Source organism: Camelina sativa, chromosome 13 (assembly GCF_000633955.1).
Source record: "Camelina sativa cultivar DH55 chromosome 13, Cs, whole genome shotgun sequence".
NCBI classification, from domain to species: domain Eukaryota; kingdom Viridiplantae; phylum Streptophyta; class Magnoliopsida; order Brassicales; family Brassicaceae; genus Camelina; species Camelina sativa.
The window spans coordinates 445999-463154 of record NC_025697.1 but is presented as its reverse complement, the minus strand read 5'-3'; the positions used below and the strand labels follow the sequence as shown (position 1 = coordinate 463154).

General features: G+C 36.6%; 6 protein-coding genes and 1 pseudogene across 7 annotated transcripts; 3 read left to right on the top strand and 4 right to left on the bottom strand.

Annotated features, from left to right (window-relative positions):
- Positions 185-2102, top strand: LOC104734219 (hsp70 nucleotide exchange factor fes1-like). The gene is made up of 6 exons (XM_019235039.1): positions 185-340; positions 660-802; positions 890-940; positions 1036-1257; positions 1378-1480; positions 1590-2102. Exons 1-6 carry the CDS (start codon positions 255-257, stop codon positions 1939-1941), a joined length of 957 nt encoding a protein of 318 aa, XP_019090584.1. The 5' UTR covers positions 185-254; the 3' UTR covers positions 1942-2102.
- LOC104734217 (thaumatin-like protein) lies at positions 2160-3282 on the bottom strand. The gene is made up of 2 exons (XM_010453743.2): positions 2980-3282; positions 2160-2859 (listed from the first exon to the last, which is right to left on the bottom strand). The coding sequence occupies exons 1-2, from the start codon at positions 3047-3049 to the stop codon at positions 2183-2185; spliced, it is 747 nt and encodes a 248-aa protein (XP_010452045.1). The 5' UTR covers positions 3050-3282; the 3' UTR covers positions 2160-2182.
- Positions 6565-9054, top strand: LOC104734215. Its single transcript, XM_010453741.2, has 12 exons — positions 6565-6871; positions 6973-7099; positions 7201-7274; positions 7360-7406; positions 7496-7634; positions 7725-7769; positions 7868-8057; positions 8146-8207; positions 8302-8402; positions 8483-8537; positions 8623-8667; positions 8755-9054. The coding sequence occupies exons 1-12, from the start codon at positions 6670-6672 to the stop codon at positions 8913-8915; spliced, it is 1248 nt and encodes a 415-aa protein (XP_010452043.1). The 5' UTR covers positions 6565-6669; the 3' UTR covers positions 8916-9054.
- Positions 8908-9597, bottom strand: LOC104734216 (light-harvesting complex-like protein OHP1, chloroplastic). Of its 2 annotated transcripts, none has more exons than XM_019235185.1 (3): positions 9399-9597; positions 9177-9304; positions 8908-9088 (listed from the first exon to the last, which is right to left on the bottom strand). In XM_019235185.1, the coding sequence occupies exons 1-3, from the start codon at positions 9537-9539 to the stop codon at positions 9082-9084; spliced, it is 276 nt and encodes a 91-aa protein (XP_019090730.1). In that variant the 5' UTR covers positions 9540-9597; the 3' UTR covers positions 8908-9081. The 2 variants fall into 2 exon arrangements, with proteins under 2 accessions (XP_019090730.1, XP_010452044.1); XM_010453742.2 differs by having other exon boundaries at positions 9182-9304; positions 9399-9592.
- LOC104734214 (putative cyclin-D7-1) lies at positions 9903-11695 on the bottom strand. Its single transcript, XM_010453740.2, has 5 exons — positions 11350-11695; positions 10924-11010; positions 10547-10841; positions 10328-10443; positions 9903-10221 (listed from the first exon to the last, which is right to left on the bottom strand). The coding sequence occupies exons 1-5, from the start codon at positions 11608-11610 to the stop codon at positions 9964-9966; spliced, it is 1017 nt and encodes a 338-aa protein (XP_010452042.1). The 5' UTR covers positions 11611-11695; the 3' UTR covers positions 9903-9963.
- On the bottom strand, positions 12882-15568 carry LOC104734213 (annotated as a pseudogene).
- LOC109128303 lies at positions 16405-17094 on the top strand. Its single transcript, XM_019234419.1, has one exon. It carries the CDS (start codon positions 16495-16497, stop codon positions 16750-16752), a length of 258 nt encoding a protein of 85 aa, XP_019089964.1. The 5' UTR covers positions 16405-16494; the 3' UTR covers positions 16753-17094.

Sequence of the window (17156 nt, the reverse complement as noted above, 5' to 3'; positions counted from 1 at the left end):
TTCGTGACGTGTCACTCTCTCGAAGTGGATAACGTTTTCCAAGTTAGATTTTTTTGGGGACTTCTTCATTTTGTGTGTAGATAAGGTGGGGGCCTCCTTCAAGATATTTCGAGTTGAAAATTGGGCCTGTTAAAGCCCATTATGATCTGAAAGTTAACCTGATATGGATGGACCTCGAAGGCCCAATCTACTTGCGTCATTGTCTCCCCGGCTTTGACAACAGAGTCTCCTCCCTCCTCTCTTCCGTTGCTTCAATGGCTAAAGAAGGACCTAACTGGGACGGTCTGCTTAAATGGAGTCTCTCTCACTCCGATGGCACTCGGCCTACTCGCCAGTTAAGGTACGATGTTCTTTGTTATTTCGCCCAACTCGTTTTCGTAGAAATTTGTTTGGTTATGAATCATGCTTTGGAATTTGAGTTTTTGAGTTCGTGTAAATTAGGGTTTTTTTTGGGGGTTTCTGTGCAAGCTTATAAGTTTTGATTTTAGACTCATTATGTTCATAAGCAGAGAAACTGTTTTGAGTTGGACTATCCAAGGTTCAAACTTTTCCTCTGTTCCCACATTATATAATGAAACGTTTGGTTAGGTTAAAAATAACCGTTTCAGTATAGTGGTGGATGGTTTTTTTGATGATTTGAAATTGTTTTGGTGAGACAGTGAGGAGGATCGAAAATGGTTTGCAGAGGCTATGCAATCGCAAACCGTAGATGTAGTCAAGCGGTTGAAGGAGATCACACAAGTAATGCAGACACCTCAACAAGTTTTGGATGCTCACGATGTAACACCTCAAGATATCGAAGGTTCAAAATCTTATGCGTAAATGTTTTTCTTAGCTATAGATTTATTGTTGGTTACTAAAATTTTGAGTTCTGATGATGATTTGGTAGATCTGCTGGATGAGCTGCAGGAACACGTTGAATCGATTGATATGGCTAATGGTGAATCTTTGCATACTTTCTCCTATAATTTTCTCGGTATCTGTCTTTTGATTGATTGCTTGGCTTAACATTTACTTCTTTGAATGTATGGTCAGATCTTCATTCTGTTGGAGGCTTGGTACCTCTTCTTGGCTACCTTAAAAACTCCAATGCTAATATCCGAGCTAAGTCTGCAGATGTCGTAAGCACAATAGTTGAGAACAATCCTCGAAGTCAAGAATCGGTTATCGAAGCCAATGGTTTAGAGTCTTTGCTTTTGAACTTTATTTCAGATACTGATATGCATTCTCGGACACAAGCGCTCGGTGCAATATCTTGTAAGATGCTCTGATTTCTAACAAATTTTGATGATCAAAAGAATCTTTTTTTTTTTATAAACTTGATTTATGGTGAATCTGATGAATGTACTATGATTTACTTCTTTTTGCTTGGAGCAGCTTTGATTCGTAATAATCAAACAGGGATAGCGGGTTTCCGGATTGCAAATGGCTACACTGGTTTAAAATATGCGCTGGAATCTGATAGTGTGAGATTTCAAAGGTACTAATCTAAAATATGCACTTTACTTAATTTTCAATATCTATTGAACTTCGAGATCTGCTGTTGCTAATTTTCAAAAACTGTTGTCATTGGGTTTCTCATTCTTCAGGAAAGCTTTAAACTTGTTGCATTATCTTCTACAAGAGAATGGCTCAGACTGTGATATTGCTATAGAACTCGGGTTTCACCGTTTGATGATGCACCTCATCTCTAGCATTGATGCTGATGTAAGAGAAGCTGCTCTTCGGGGACTGCTCAAGCTCACGGAAGCTAGAAAAGAGTGTAGTCCTTGTGGTTCTAGCATAGAGAAAGGCGATGAGAAACTGAAACAGATTCTAGAAGATCGTATCAAAGGAATCAGCTTGATGTCACAAGAGGATCTAGCAGCGGCTAAAGAGGAGAGACAGCTCTTAAATTCTCTGTGGATCAGTACATTCTATGACGAACCTTCTACTCTCTAGAGAGACAAAGGCTCTTTGTTCTGCCTTATATCGTGAGTAAGCACTAGAACCGTCTTTTTTATCCGGTTTGAGAGAATTCGTGGATCAAACCGACCCACCAGCCAGAGCTGGTCTCTTTAGTAAGGATGGTTTATAATGATCAAATTTTTTCACTTTTTTCATTCAGTGACGACCTAACAACTAAATCAAGCAACTGCATGATAAACATAACACAAGAACCCCCAAAAACAATCAAAGCCCCTCACTTTGGAGGACAGAAAGTGATAACATAACGAGAATCCCTACACTTATTCAAACTACTGGAATCATCAAACGCAAAACTATAAGCTTTCGGACAGATGGCTTTAAACAGGTTGGCGAACAGAGTCGGCTTACAAGCCTTAGGATTCGCATATTCTCCGGTACAACAATACTTGGCCGACTGCATCGCCAAGCAAGCACTTTTACAACCAACCACTTTGCCATCTCTCTTAACTTCCAGAGCCGAAGGACAACAAACATTCAAATTAACTTCACAAGCCGCAACGCCACATCCAACTCCTCCGCCGATTGGTTTCATCGACACGGGAAGGTTGAATCCGTCGACTAGACTCACGTCGTAGAAATGTAGCGGCGATGATGACGAGCCTAATGTCATTTCCACGACGGTTGCTGGTGGTACACCGCCGGTTCCTTGGCAATTGATTGAACCGCCGTTGCAATCTCCGGTTTGGCATGAGCCTTTGCCGTTTTGGTTAAAGGTGCAGCCTTGTCGACCCCAGATTCGACCGGACCATTTATCCGGTACGTCTATTATGGTTTCTTCGCCGCTTCCCATGTGGAACCCGCCGTTTCTCGGCGTGATTTGGCCTCCGCCGCCGAGAATTCCCGGCCATATGCTCTCCTGGCAGTTATTCACTAGTATAAGCTGAGCTCCATCTGCCAAAAATATGTAAAGACACAATTTTTATGAAATTTGACAACAAATAAAGACGCCATTTTTGTGCATTATAACATTAAAAATGAAAATTTGAAGTGAACCCAATTGAGATATCGTACCAATGAAGGATGAGGACAATAAGGCTGAGATAGTGAGAAAGAGAAGGAAGAGAGTTGCAGAATTGGCCATCGTTGTTGTTGTTGTTGTTGTTGTGTGGGGATATGTGACGCTCTAAAGTTTGCTTTTTAGTGGTAATTTTGAAGAGAATATTAATAGAGGAATAGAGGAATATAGAGGACGTCGTGGTTCAGTGGTTGATTGAGGAAGTAGTGGAAACTTGAGTTGCAAGACTAATTGTTGGTGGTGAAGTGGATTGTTGTACAGGGAACTGCCAAGTGCTTAAACCTTTTATAATCTGAAGTCTTTCATGGTTAGTGGGGAAAGAGAAAGATATGGAGGCTTGATTGTGAGCCTTCTATAAAGATGTATTTTTACTTTATTTCTTTTTAAGAATGGGTTAAAGTAGGATTACAAAAAGATAAAGACAAGATTCACATGTCTCTCAAATTTTATTATTGGATAAAGATTTACACTCACCTTCATCATTTTTGATTTTATAAATTTAGAAGGAAAATTCTATCCATATATGTTTATTTATGACCATAAACTTCACTACTGACTAGTACGTACGTCCCAACATTTTTGACCTTTGTGATGACCTATTTCACTTTGTAGATCAAATCAGCAAAGAGCATATATGCATTGCTTCATTGAGAGGATTTGCTTTGTTTTTAAACAAAGGCTATATTTGCACAAAACAAATCATTACATTCTCTTTTCAATGTTCTTATAATTTTTGAAAATGTAATAATAGAGATTGAAGCCAAGAATGTCACTAGACTCTAGCTCTAGACCTGCTCTTTATAATTAGTGGGGAGGTTGATGTTTTTGGTGGATAGGTATCTGAATATCTGATATTCGTATTATATACTGAAAATTACTCAGTTTGACACAAATTTGCCCAAAAATAACTAATGTAAACCCCAAAACATCTACAGAACTAGATTGACACAAATATTGTGTTAAAAGTCCAAAAAACCTTTATATTTTTACTTTGGGAAAGTTTCCTTAAATTTAATTTGCATTTAAATTATTTTATAATATATTTTCAATAAAGGATTTACTTTATGAGTTAAAAGTCTTTAAACCCGATATTTTTTTTTCCTCCTCCCTTTGACATTGTTTTCGTCGCCGTCAGGATATTTTGAGTTTCCGGTGTTGGAGATTAACATATCGACATTGTTTCCTTCGTTGTGGGTCTCTTTGTGGGTCTGGGTTTGCGATTCAATTGGTTTTAGGTTTGTCAGTATTTTTGTCTTCTCCGTTAGTGTCCAGATTTTCCGACAGCGTATTCGCCTCTCCGGTTGGCATCATCGGCCGCTACTGTTCTTCTTCCAGCCGCAACTTCTGTCTTCCATTACTGTCAATTTAGACAATTGGTGAGTTTATTCTTGATTTCTCTGATTAAAATTTGCATGTTGATGGTCAAACTCTGATTTTCAATTTTTGCCCAGTTCATTGGATTCTTTTTGGGGAAATAGTATTACATGATAGCGATAGTGTGTTAACTCAATATCTTCATCGGATTTCTTAGGAATTAGAAGTTTTATTTTTTTTTAAAAGGTGATTTGATCTAATGTTTCATAATCGTAATTAGAATATTTGTAATATCTTCAATTTTCAATTCATAAGAGTGATGTTTTGGCGTTCTCTTGAACCTCAATCATCTTGTTTGCATATAAGTTTGATGTTGTGTTTCCATGACCTATATTATTAAGAAAAGTAGTGTTTTGTTTTGTTTAGGAATGGCGTCATCCACTGAAGTCCTCAAATATCCTCCACTATTTGTAGATGGGAAATCGCCTTTGCAGAATAGGAGCATGAACCACAATTGTTTCTTATCAAAAATCGGACCCTTGAAAGAAGGATTAGGCTCAGATGTGTGGGATTCTTTGGAGAAATCATCACTTGGTGTGTTTTTAAAGCTTATTGAATTGGAATACACATGGTGCGCAAAGAATATTCATTACTTGCTTACGCATCAGCTGAGAGTCAACAACTTCCATGAGGTTTGGTCGTTGATTGATGATAGGCCCATCAGGTTTTCTTTAAATGAATTTGCGCATATAACTGGCTTGAATTGTGATCCATTTGACGTGTCAGACCACTTCGAAGCTGATCATCATGATTTCTGGGCAAAAAATGAAATTAGAAAAGAACACTGAAGGTCCAAAGTTTAATGAGCTGCTAAAGGTGGTTGATTTTTGCAAGACATGGTCTCCTGAGGAGAGAACCATGGTTGGTAGGTTATGTTTACTATCTGTTTGTGTACATGGTCTTCATAGTGGATCTAGCATCCCCTTGGCATCCGCTAAAAGAGTGTTGGATCCGGTGGCTTTTGAGAAATCCATGGGGTCGAGTGGCGTTTAGTAGTTTAGTAAATTCTGTCAAGATTGTCGACTTTGACAAATCATCATACACGATACAAGGATGTGTTCATGCTTTGTTGATCTGGTTGTACGAGAGTGTTCCACGCGTAGGTGAAGCTTGTGGTTTGAGAAGGTTAGAAACGGCTGGTGTTTCTCTACTTAACTGGCAAGTTTAAAACAAAATTGTTATAACTTAAAAAAAGAAACAATAAATCTGTCACTATAAGACTTTTAAAACAAATCTGTCGTCATATGAATTTCAAAACAAATCTGTCATAACTTAAAAAATTCTATAATAACGTAAATAAATCTGTAAACACTCTAAAAGTCATTCTAGCAATTGTTATTTTTTTAAAAAAAACTGTTACTAAACCGCAGATTTTTTTAAAAAAACAAAAAACTGTCATTACATAAACCAAAATCTACAGTAACATGAAATAACAATAATTCGACTGTGGGTTAATCAAGGATTTCTTTTTAAAATTAAAAATCTGCCACCATGCCACAGTTTTTCGGTGAAATATAAAAATCTGTCATTGTCAAAAATAAATCTGTTATCACTTGATGTCAATCTAGTAATTATTTTCACATTAACAAATCTGCCATGTAACGACAGACTAATAGTCTCAAAAACAAAACTGTACCGACTAATCGTAAAAAATCTGTCATAAATAACAATAAGTCTGTCGTAGAACAAAAAACTAAAATTAAATCTGTCATAACAAACTACAAAAAAAACTGTCAAAAAAAAATCTGTCGTAAATAAAAAAATCTGCTACGTATATAAAATCTGTGACAACTGAATGGAAAACTTTAAAAAAAATAAAAAAAAAAATTCCGAAATATCTGCGACCTACAGAAAAATTTAGGAGAGATATTTTGGTAAAAAAAAATTTCCTATCAAAAGGAAAAAGGGTATTTTAAGAACAAAAAAACTAAAATAACCCAAATATTTTATGAGTTATTTAGGTAATAAAACTCATAATTTGGGTCAATCTACCCTTTTTCCCTATTATATATGGTTAATTGCTCCACATAACTTCAAGCTGAGGCACAATAACAGATGAAACTGAATAAATGATAAGTTGATAACACTTTAAATCATAAATGCAAATTATTGGTTATGTTTATTGGTTATCACTAGACCGGCTCAATTAATCCAAACCGAAATTGAAATTAAACCGATTGACATTGGGCAACCACATGTAACGGCGAGGAAGAGCTCCGAAGTTGTCCGAAGTCTTCCACAAAACCTTTCTTCTTCTGAGAAAGAACATATTGTCAAAAAAAAAAACACTGAAAAGAGTAAATTAAACGAATATGATTCGCGCGGCTGCCAAATTTTCAAGAGCAGCAGCAGCCGCAACGGCTCGTGGCCGCACGATCTCGGTTAGAGGAAGCCTTGTACGATACTCGACGCCACTGAGATTGATCCACGGTGAAATCAGTGTTCCAAACGCCAATCATGTTGCTATTCAGATGGTTAATTACGCTCTTTCTCACGCTAGGTCACAAAAATCAGGTCTTTCTCTATATTAATTAGGGTTTTTTTCTAAGGTGCTTAAGTCTTAGCATCTGACTGATTGATTTCGAGATGGGTCTGTGTGAATTCTGAATTTGCAGATGAATCTTATTCCCAAGGGATGCTAGTGCTTGAACAATGCCTTGGGAATCAACTGAACGATGATCAGGCTTCTCAAGATTCTAAAGCAACAGTCTTGCTTGCCATGTCTGATCTTTTATACGAAAGGTTTCATCTTTTTTTTACCCTGTTCTCTCTTCTTTTGTCTTTCAATTTGGAAGCTTACGATTCTATATAAACGTCTGATGTTGGGTTTTCTATGTTTACAGTGGGAACCGTAGTGAGGCCATTGAACGCCTCAAGCAAGTCATGACTCTGACACTCTCTTCGTTGGCTATTAGAGGTTTTTGCTTGTCAACTTGATAGTTTCGTTGTTTGGTTCTAGAGTTGTTAAATATTTGTGTCTGTAACTTTCTTTTGTTGTGCAGTTGCTGCTGTGGAAGCCCTTGTAGGTCTGCTGATTCAGTCAGGACAGGTTCAAATCCGAACAGTGCTATTATGTTTGTGTGTATCTCTATATATAGGAACTTGTATTAGAGATTTGATTATGTTTTTACTGTTTAGGATGATGCTTCATTGGTTGTTGCTGACGAATTTCTGGAATTGGTTAAAGAGAGTGGCCATGAAAATCATCAAGATGTGGTTGCTACAGCTAAAGCGATCAAAGGCCTCGCTGAACTTGTGAAAGGAAATATCGAATCTGGTAGAGAAACAAGCCTCAAACTTTCTTCTATGTGTTTTTTACTACACAGTAGGTTTGTGTATAGTTTAATGGTATGGTTTTTGGGTGCAGCCGAATCTTTATTTCGGGGACTTGAGAATCATGAAGGCTGCAAAGGTACACACCATTATCTTTTCTGTTAATCTGGAGCTAGCCCTGCCGTTTATATGGTGAAATCTGATTTCTGAGACCTCTTCATAACGACATAAAAATAGGTAACTTGGCACTTTCTTATGGTGAATTCTTGCACGCCACCGGAAATTTTGAAATGGCAAAGGAGGTTTATCAAAAGGCAATTCAAGGAGTTACGGAGACCAAAGAATCTATGTGCTCTTGTAACATGAATTTGAAGGCAGTCTCGCTGGCAGCCACATCTTCTCTGGGTCAGCTCGAGTCACACATGGGGTAGGCTTTGAGTTTGTGCATACAGATCTCGTGTGAATTTTATTGTTTATATATATCATTAGTCCCTGTTTGTGTTTGCTTTTGTTAGAAACTTTGATGTTGCGGAGACAACACTGACACAAGCATTGTCAATCGCTGAGGAATATCATGGTACTGTGTTGTGTGGTGAATTGTTTGTCAATTCTCAATGAACAATAGATTCATTGACTAATAGATTCCCCTGTTTTGATCATCCTCCGATCAGGAGACAGTCATCCTAAGGTTGGTGTAATGTTAACCGCTGTGGCTCTGATGTACGGAAACAAAGCAAGGCAAGAACGCTCGAGTTCTATCCTGATTCAAGAGGTCAGAAACAAGTTTCTCTAAACTCAAATAACTTTGCAGTCTCCTAATCTTACACCTGCCTTCTTTGTTCTTCATAATAGGGTCTCTTCAGAAAAGCGTTGGATCTCATGAAAGCACCTCCAGTGGATTCACAAGGTACTTAAAAGACGCTTTCTTTGCATGTTATCGAGTAATCGAGACTAAGAGGATTGACCTAACAAATTTACTCTGTATTCTATAGGGATAATTAACATGGAAAATCAAGAAGTAATGGCTCTAGCAAGAGGTAAGCTTTATCACTCGTTTCCTTTTGAACGAAAAGTCACAAAACGGTTGTTAAAATTAAGCTAAAACGCTTGTTGGACATTTGCAGGAGGGTATGCAGAGCTACTACTGATTCAAGAGAACAGAAGAAGCGAAGGAGAGAAAATGAAATCATGGGCTGAATCAGCGTGGAGAAACAGACGCATCTCTCTTTCAGAAGCATTAAATAAAGCAGCAATCATAGATGCTCGCACCACTCGTGTACTCTAAAAACCAATTTAGCAATAGTGGTTGTGAAGAGAAATCTCAAAAGATTCAAACTTTCTCATAAACAAATGTTGACGTTTTTGATGTGTTACACTTAGTAGATTACATTACAGAGGAAGATCAAGTCCTTTCCCAATCTCTACACCGATCAGCTCGAGTATTCCCTTGTTCAGAATCTGTAAAACAAGAAACAGTGATGATTTTTTTTTTTTTTCAGTTTTGATATCTCTCGTATGTCTTAAAATCATTATATCGGAATAGAACCTCACCAGTTCGACGATGAAAGTACCGATGAGACCCATCATGCAAGCTCTGGAGTTCCAAATCTCAGCTGTTTGTGTGAAACCAAGAAACGCAGGTTGAGATTTTGGTTGTACTTTGGGGAATATCACCTACAAAAGTGTTTTATATTAACCCATTTGTACCATTGGAGAGATTATTAATATTTGATTATTGAAAGAAAAAAAAAGTTCGAATTTTGTTTACCCCTTCAGGGAGTTTCGCGGCTCGGACAATGACAGTCTGTTGCTTCCGACCGAAACAGAGGTTCTTCATCCGACCATGCCCTTGAGGCGACAAGGTCGAAAGTGGATGAAAGAGTGATGACGATAATGGCGACGAACTCATTTTTATTTCTTTGCCTTTGATAGAAGAAATAACGATTTATCAATTTAACGTTCCCTGAATCTGTTTATCTTCACAAATCAGAGAATTTGCGCTTGTGGATAAAACTGCTTTGTAGCTACAACCATTCATATTCTGCCACGTCTTCCTTCCTGAAACATCTTTTTTTTTTTTTGCTGGACTAATTAAGAGTATGTACTAAATTATTTGACAAATAAAAAAATATATAATATTTAATTATATATAGTTGCAACTTGTATTTTTCTTTCCACTCTCATTGATCAAAATAACATAGTAAAAGAAAAATATATCTTTATTTTTTTATTATTCGGCATTTTACGATACATTACAGTTGAGATCAAAATCTGTGTAAATATAAATAATAAAATAAATTTTGTAGTCATAATACAATATATATAAAAAAATGCTAAATGTGGTTTGACATTCCAATCGTCATTCTTTTTGCCGGACGAGAGTCGAATTGGTGGTTATCTATGTCTCTCTTCTTCTTATCGGATCGTATAATCTGAAAAACGGCAGAGAGATCTTCAACGTAATAATCATCATTTTCTTCTCCTCCCTGCAACAGACTCATAAAACTCTTCGCTTCGAATATTTTCCTTCTCGACGGCGCCTGTTCCTTGCTACGAGATTTCATCGCGTTTACACATTTCACAATATTGTTCTGCATATTTTATGTTTACAAAGTGATTTAAGTAGTTAGTAAAAAAATTTATATCCGCTACTAGTGAAAACTTTTATTAAACGAACCAAAAAAAAAAAAAAATTACCTTATGCTGTTGACCAAAGAGATTCATAATTTTTTCGCGAAGCTCTTTCTCTTCCAAGACATCCCACATAGCCGCAGCTGCCACAACGCTTGGTGGATATTGAAGCATTTTCAAATCTGCCCCATCAGAATGTAACTATAATCAATTTTGCCATTGAAATATTTATATTTCTTCCATAACAAGTAACAGTTAGAGGATAGAGATAGGTCATAGAATTACCGCATAAATCATCAAGAAGATGATAATTGATTCGATTCATCTTCAAATGATCCCCTATCACACCGATTTTCGAAACAAGGGTTTGAGAAAAAGAATATATCGTAACAGAGTTCACACGCCAATCGAGAGCTTTCAACATTATGAGTTCCATCTTAAGAACTGTGTTCTGGTGAAACATATGATTAAGACCTTCCATCTCAAGTTCTTGAAGCGAAGCAGTTGAAACATCGTTGAACTTTGACGCAATCGATAGTGAGGTCAATGCAACTAGTTCTACCATCCAATTCGTCCATTCCTGCGTTTATTTATTGTAAACATCTCATTCAGCCACAAATAGTAAGTAAAAATGTTTCTTGGGTACAAATAATTTTTATTACCTCGCAGCTAGTCATATAGACGAACCGATCAAAGCAATTTGCGGCGGAAAATACTGTTTCATATGAAAGATTTAGCCGACTCCGAGTCTGAGAAAGCATAGACAAAAATTAACTTTCAGATAATTATACAATGTTAACAATTATCATCTACACACTTTAACGAAACTTTTATTCGAAAACCTCTAAATTCGTAAATTTTCCCTTTAATGACGACTAATAGATTTCCAAAAATGTCAAGTTATCACGTTAGTATAAATCAATCAATACTTTTATAGAAAAGAAAAAAAAAACATTTTCGTAACCCCGACAATTATAAGTCGATCTTGAAAGATTTTATAGGTTGTTAAACGTAACTATAAAATTTAGCAGGTAGATACCAAATCTCAGATAGAGAAAACAAAATATATAATGTAATAATAAAGATACCTGAATTAGCCATTGAACAGCTTGAAACCTCAACTCGGTTAACTTCTTAGATACGAAAAACTCAATAATCTTGTCTCCGTGATTACTGAAACACAATTCTTTCTCCAAATCCACAGAAATGGCTTCTTCCATCGTCGCATCGTCTATCTCCGGGTACATCAGCGCTACGTCATTGTCGTGAGTAGTGCGGCGGGAGTTTGGTAAAGGCTCCGGAGTTAGAGGACTCGCGGGCCATGACTCTTCGCAGAGTAGATTATCCATTACGAACTGAACCGGTTTGATAGAACCGGTATATTCAACTCTTCACTCTGGGAACAGTGTTTTGAGATCAGTGAACAAAAAAAAGTGACGTATATATATATANCGCAGAGTAGATTATCCATTACGAACTGAACCGGTTTGATAGAACCGGTATATTCAACTCTTCACTCTGGGAACAGTGTTTTGAGATCAGTGAACAAAAAAAAGTGACGTATATATATATATATATATATGGATAGAGAAATAGAGAGAGAGTCGTGGAGAAGAAAATGGGAAGTTATGTAAGACAGTTAAAACTTAAATAATACGTCGGTTGAATTAGAAGAAGATGCGTCGGTTTATTGAACCGATTGAGTTATAAACTCGACCTTATAACTTTAGTTTAGGGCATATTTAATGAACTAATTATTAGATACGTACAGTGGCTGAGCTAGGAATATTACTCGGTCAATAGTTTTTTCAATAACCAAAATCTATTTAAAAAAAATTTGTAGGGGTCAATAAACATATTAGTAACTATTTTATAGAAGTCAATATGCATATTTTTATGATTTTTCTGATTTTTTACCGAAAAGTACAAGTAATTTTTTTTTTTTTTGTAAATCCATAGGGATCAATTGACCCCATGCTAACACACTGCCTCCGCCAATGGGGTAAATACTGCATTTTTTTGTAAGAAAATATGATTTTTGTTACTAAATATATTGAAGAGTGGGAGATAGTTGCCAAGAGATATAATAAGAAGACGTCGTCCCACATGAAATGGGGTAAATGCTTTGCTTTCTACCCAATTGGTTTAAGTGATTATCTTCATATAGATTTCATGGTACCAGAAAAACGTGTAAAAAAATAAATGTTTCAGAAACCAACAAATTATTTTTAATTTTTAATCAACCTCGTGAGTAGAAAGAAGGTTTTTAATTTTAATTTTAACCAACCTCGTGAGTCCACACAACCTTCGCGTAAATTACCTCATCCACGACAGCTAATAATGTACTATTTTTTCTGTTTTTGTCTTTTTTTTTTCATCAACTTCCTTATTTTTGTTACCAACCTAGATATTATTATCGATGTTCTAATGATTTCAGTCTCTTATACTAGTAGTAGTAACTAGTAAGTAACTTATCCACTAATAAATGTTTCCGTCTAACGTACGACCAATGGACAAGGGAAAGAAAACAATATTGCTGGCTTCCTTGTTTTTTACTAGTTGCTTAAGCCCCAAGAAACTACTCTGTTCATATTGCCTTCAGAGTTCAGACAAATCTCTCAATCTCAGAAAACAGTAATCAACGTTTTTCAAAGACGTAAATAGAATGTATATAATAAAACAACATGGAATATCATTTACGGAAAAATACAATGAAACTGGTGGTTAATACCAACAACAAAACAAAACAAAACCAAAGATGTAAGAAGGAAACAAGCATTACATAACACAACTAATGGCACCACCCCAACGGTTAAGCAGATAGATCTTCGAATTGCCAAGGATTGAATTGCGTCAACTTCACATCTGTGTTAACCTCGGAGTTATCCTCTGTGGCGCGGTGCACCGAGTACTTTCCATTGAATTGGTAAACTTCGAGATCACCCCATGGTGTAGGAGTGACTTCCTCTGTTTCATCAAACCATTTTGGAACAAATTCTTGACCTTTCTCTTCTCGGCTTCTCTTCTCAGCCCTCTGTCTCTCCTCTAGTCTGAGAAACAAAACCCGGGTTCCATTACTCTTTACATTACTCTGGGATGATGAATGAAACAAATTGGTGAAAACTGAAGATAAAGACTACTATATGATTAGAGGTACCTGCTCTTTTCGTATCCAGATTTAGACATATCACCCATCTCAAGTGCGTATCTATCAGGACGCAAACGTGAATCTGATGACAAGAGCTTTTTAGGGGCAGTGTCAAAGCTATTGATCTTGTGAGCAAAGTGTGTGTATTGGTATTTATCGTTCTTTGGAGCTTCAGCGACCTTCCATACCTGTGATAATGTAACGGAATTACAAGGTAACTGAATATTTCTTGCAGAGAATTTGCTTGAGTTTGGTAATTAGGACAAAAAGTGACAAAACCTCCTTCAGTTCGGTGCCTGGAAGAGGTTCGCCTTCGGCGTCACATGGCTGATAACACAAGGACTCGTTCCATTTACCGGTCATTAGTATCTTGGGCTCTTCAGCTGAATTATACACGTAACCGTCCACTTCATAACGTCCAGATCTGTCCATTAGGTCCACAATTCAGCTCTAGATGGAGAAGGCGGCATGGAGATGAGATTATAGTGATCAGATATGTTTAATAGTTTTTAGGTTTTATAAAGTAAGAACTTACCCAAACCAGCCACATGGTTGAAAGTAAAGCACTACTTTATCACCAGTGGTCAGGTTCGTCATGACCATCTCTCCTGGCGAATCGACCCATGTTCGTCCAAAGATAAGGTTATGAACCTTAGTCAGGGGAGGTACAAGATCAAGAACCACACCATCTCTTTTAAGTGTCACTCGTGTCCTGCACACAGATTCATTGATACAAAAGTTCAGTGTTTCTTGTCTCACAATTGAGAATCTGAAATCTAATATACACAGATTCAGGAGACTTTACCTTCCTACTGGGTAGACGTCAATTGAGTTGCCTAGGAATTTCGTTTTGAGTTTTGAAGTGCAATCGTAAGCGAAATGCTCGTTTTCTGCATGACCAGCACTCATTGGTGGGTGATGACAGACCTGAGGAACAAAACAGTGATACTATCAACTAAGAACTCATATGTGATGATTATTTTCCGAGCCAAAGTGGAAGATGAGTTCCAAACAAACGACTCACCTGTTCAGCTATAAAATTAATCCCATTATGATTGGTCATCTCTTAAGTCTCACCAAGGATTGGATTAAACGGCTTCCAGGTACGCTGGTAGGCATAATACACAGATATAGCCCATGATGCTGTTAGCAGATCAGATGAAAGTTAGCCGCACCATAAAAAAAAAACTACAAGAACAGAGATACTGATCCTAGACAGCTATGAAGAGTTTGAACACAAGGAAGGAGAGAAAGAATGGGTATGTGCTTGCTTACATGCATATACCATACGCATGTAAGGGTCTTCGGTTTTGTCAGCCATGTCAAGCAGATGCGAGTATTCCATCAACTGATAGATACAACAAAAACATATTCAATAGAAACGAAAAAGGTAAACAGGTTCTTTCATTATATAATCTAATATTCAAAGAACACAAACCTCAGCCATTTTCTGAAGCATTGTCATGGGTTCAAAAATGATGACAGGAAGAGTCACCATAGATGTAACATCAGAACCTATGTACTTGTGCATCATCTTCCAGTAGCCATCACGTTCCTGAGAAATCAGGCCAACATATAAACTCAGAGGAAGAATCTGTTTTTTTGTTTTTGCCCAATTCTGTAGTAAATCAGCATCATATATACCTCTTGCTTCCACCTTCCTCTTGCTGCTTCCTCCTCTGCATCTTCTGTACTCCCCTCTGGATTGATCACTTCAAGCCCTTCATATCCCATCAAACTAAACAAAAGCAAACATAATTGATTTCTTCATAACCACACACACAAAATTCCCCAGTTCTAGCTCAACAATTAAACACAAGCCTTCAAATCCCAACCAGATGAAATATTATAACATCCCAATACCAAAACGACACAATAGTTTCCAGCATCTAAGTATGTGAATCCATCCGAAAACGAGAGAAATTGTATATATGGGGGTTTTGAATTCATTACCCGTTAACTGATTTGGACATGACCGACCCGAAATTGGTGATGGATGAAGCAATAGAGGCGAAGAAACCTCCGCCGTTTGTTGGATCGTTAGAAGCCATCAATCACCACCGCTGATTACAGAAACAGCGGAGTATTAGATCGATCAGCGACGGAGAAGACGAAGAAGAAGACGATTCTTCGTTCGTTGGCGGTTCTCCGATTTGAAGTCTAAATATGATTTTATCATTTTACTTAGAAAGTAATTAACATTTAAAACATTAAACCAAACCGAACCAAACCGGAATCATAGTTTACAATTGCTTTTCTCGTTAATATATGAGTGCAAACCACGTGAGGCCTAATATAAAAAAGTTCACATTCTACATGTTGGGCTTCAGATAACGGCCCAGAATGTCTATTTTGTTCTTTCCTTATTTAGTTTGACATCTTCTTTAATTTAGTTTTAACGGCTATATCCTATGTGTGTTTGTTTTTATTCTCTCACCTAACACGATCCTCAAAACTAAGAAAGTATAGTAGTCATTGCTTTTTGAGTGAGAGATCCAATTATATCTGCATTGAAGTCAAGTTTTTATATAATTAAGTCATTTTAATTATTAACAAAGATTATTTTTTGGATAATATATTAAAATAGATTGACAATGGGATTAAACTTTTCCCGAACTATGATGCAAACTATGACTTCATTCAAGATTTCCGAATTTTCGAGGCTAGCTAGTGCGGTAGGTAATTTTATACGAATTGAATATTGAATCAATTATGTTATACTATTTCAAACTATGATATAATACTTTGACTTATACAATTAATTGTTGATCGTTGCTTGAGAAGTTCAAGGTTTCTTTATGTAAGTTGAGACTTCACTTTCACATATTATCTTTCGTCTTATATAAAAACATCTTTAATTTAATTTTCTCTTTCGACGCATATCCTCTCAAATACATTATTTACCGTCACGCCTAAGCATACGTGGCAACATACCCATCACGCCAAGTCACTATCCCTACCCCTTTTCTCTATTATATTAGTACATCAAAGCCTTTCTCGCATTGATCATGATCATCACAAAACCATAAACCTCATCGTCCCAAAAAAAAATCTCTAAAGGATTTATTAAGTTATCAAACAAGATATGGAAGGTTTGATTCCGTTTTTGTACAAAGCAATTGTTATGTATAAAAGAGAAGGAAGCTTTTCGTCTGTTTTGCTCAGCGATCATCACTCTCCTTCTAACTCCGGTTATTACATGAGACTTCCAGGAGACTCCTCCGGTAGGTTTCGAACGTCCGATCGCCGGAGATTTGGGACAGACCGTCTTGGATTGTTTGGAACAACGCCGTCGTCTCCATCTCGTGTTTCCACTATGAACATCATCAACAAACGTACGTAAGGAATTATTGATGATCGATATACATACGTAAAGATAAAGAAGATTGTGATAATTGTATATTATTAAGTATTGTTACATAATATGTACTGAATACGGTCCACCTTAAATTATTATACTTGCTAGTAAAACTAAGTTTTGTTAAAATCATCGAAATTATGGTAAAACTGTAAATACAAGTGTCGTAAGGATGTCCATAATTTTGATGATGAAATTTAACAAATATGTAATCTATACTGGTTTTTGTTTTTTTTTGAATTTACGGTGTGGATCGATCATGTATGTACAATTTGTTAATTGTGTGTAATTGTAAAGTCAAGTGTGTAATCTTATGGATTTCTTTTATCTTGCCAAAAGTCATATATATGAATATGATATAGATATTGGATTTCTTGTCACTTACGCGT

Bases quoted from the DNA above. Each gene is read 5' to 3' on its own strand.
- LOC104734219 (XM_019235039.1), top strand. From the start codon at position 255: ATGGCTAAAGAAGGACCTAACTGGGACGGTCTGCTTAAATGGAGTCTC. The intron at 341-659 runs GTACGATGTTCT...TTGGTGAGACAG, and splicing joins CGGCCTACTCGCCAGTTAAG to TGAGGAGGATCGAAAATGGT. The intron at 803-889 runs GTTCAAAATCTT...ATGATTTGGTAG, and splicing joins AACACCTCAAGATATCGAAG to ATCTGCTGGATGAGCTGCAG.
- LOC104734217 (XM_010453743.2), bottom strand. From the start codon at position 3,049: ATGGCCAATTCTGCAACTCTCTTCCTTCTCTTTCTCACTATCTCAGCC. The intron at 2,860-2,979 runs GTACGATATCTC...TATTTTTGGCAG, and splicing joins ATTGTCCTCATCCTTCATTG to ATGGAGCTCAGCTTATACTA.
- LOC104734215 (XM_010453741.2), top strand. From the start codon at position 6,670: ATGATTCGCGCGGCTGCCAAATTTTCAAGAGCAGCAGCAGCCGCAACG. The intron at 7,275-7,359 runs GTTTTTGCTTGT...TTTGTTGTGCAG, and splicing joins CTCTTCGTTGGCTATTAGAG to TTGCTGCTGTGGAAGCCCTT. The intron at 7,407-7,495 runs GTTCAAATCCGA...TTTACTGTTTAG, and splicing joins TGCTGATTCAGTCAGGACAG to GATGATGCTTCATTGGTTGT.
- LOC104734216 (XM_010453742.2), bottom strand. From the start codon at position 9,539: ATGAGTTCGTCGCCATTATCGTCATCACTCTTTCATCCACTTTCGACC. The intron at 9,305-9,398 runs GTAAACAAAATT...ACACTTTTGTAG, and splicing joins CCGCGAAACTCCCTGAAGGG to GTGATATTCCCCAAAGTACA. The intron at 9,089-9,181 runs GTGAGGTTCTAT...CTTGTTTTACAG, and splicing joins GTACTTTCATCGTCGAACTG to ATTCTGAACAAGGGAATACT.
- LOC104734214 (XM_010453740.2), bottom strand. From the start codon at position 11,610: ATGGATAATCTACTCTGCGAAGAGTCATGGCCCGCGAGTCCTCTAACT. The intron at 10,842-10,923 runs GTAATAAAAATT...AAATAAACGCAG, and splicing joins TCTATATGACTAGCTGCGAG to GAATGGACGAATTGGATGGT. The intron at 10,222-10,327 runs GTAATTTTTTTT...TAAAATATGCAG, and splicing joins TCTTTGGTCAACAGCATAAG to AACAATATTGTGAAATGTGT.
- LOC109128303 (XM_019234419.1), top strand. From the start codon at position 16,495: ATGGAAGGTTTGATTCCGTTTTTGTACAAAGCAATTGTTATGTATAAA.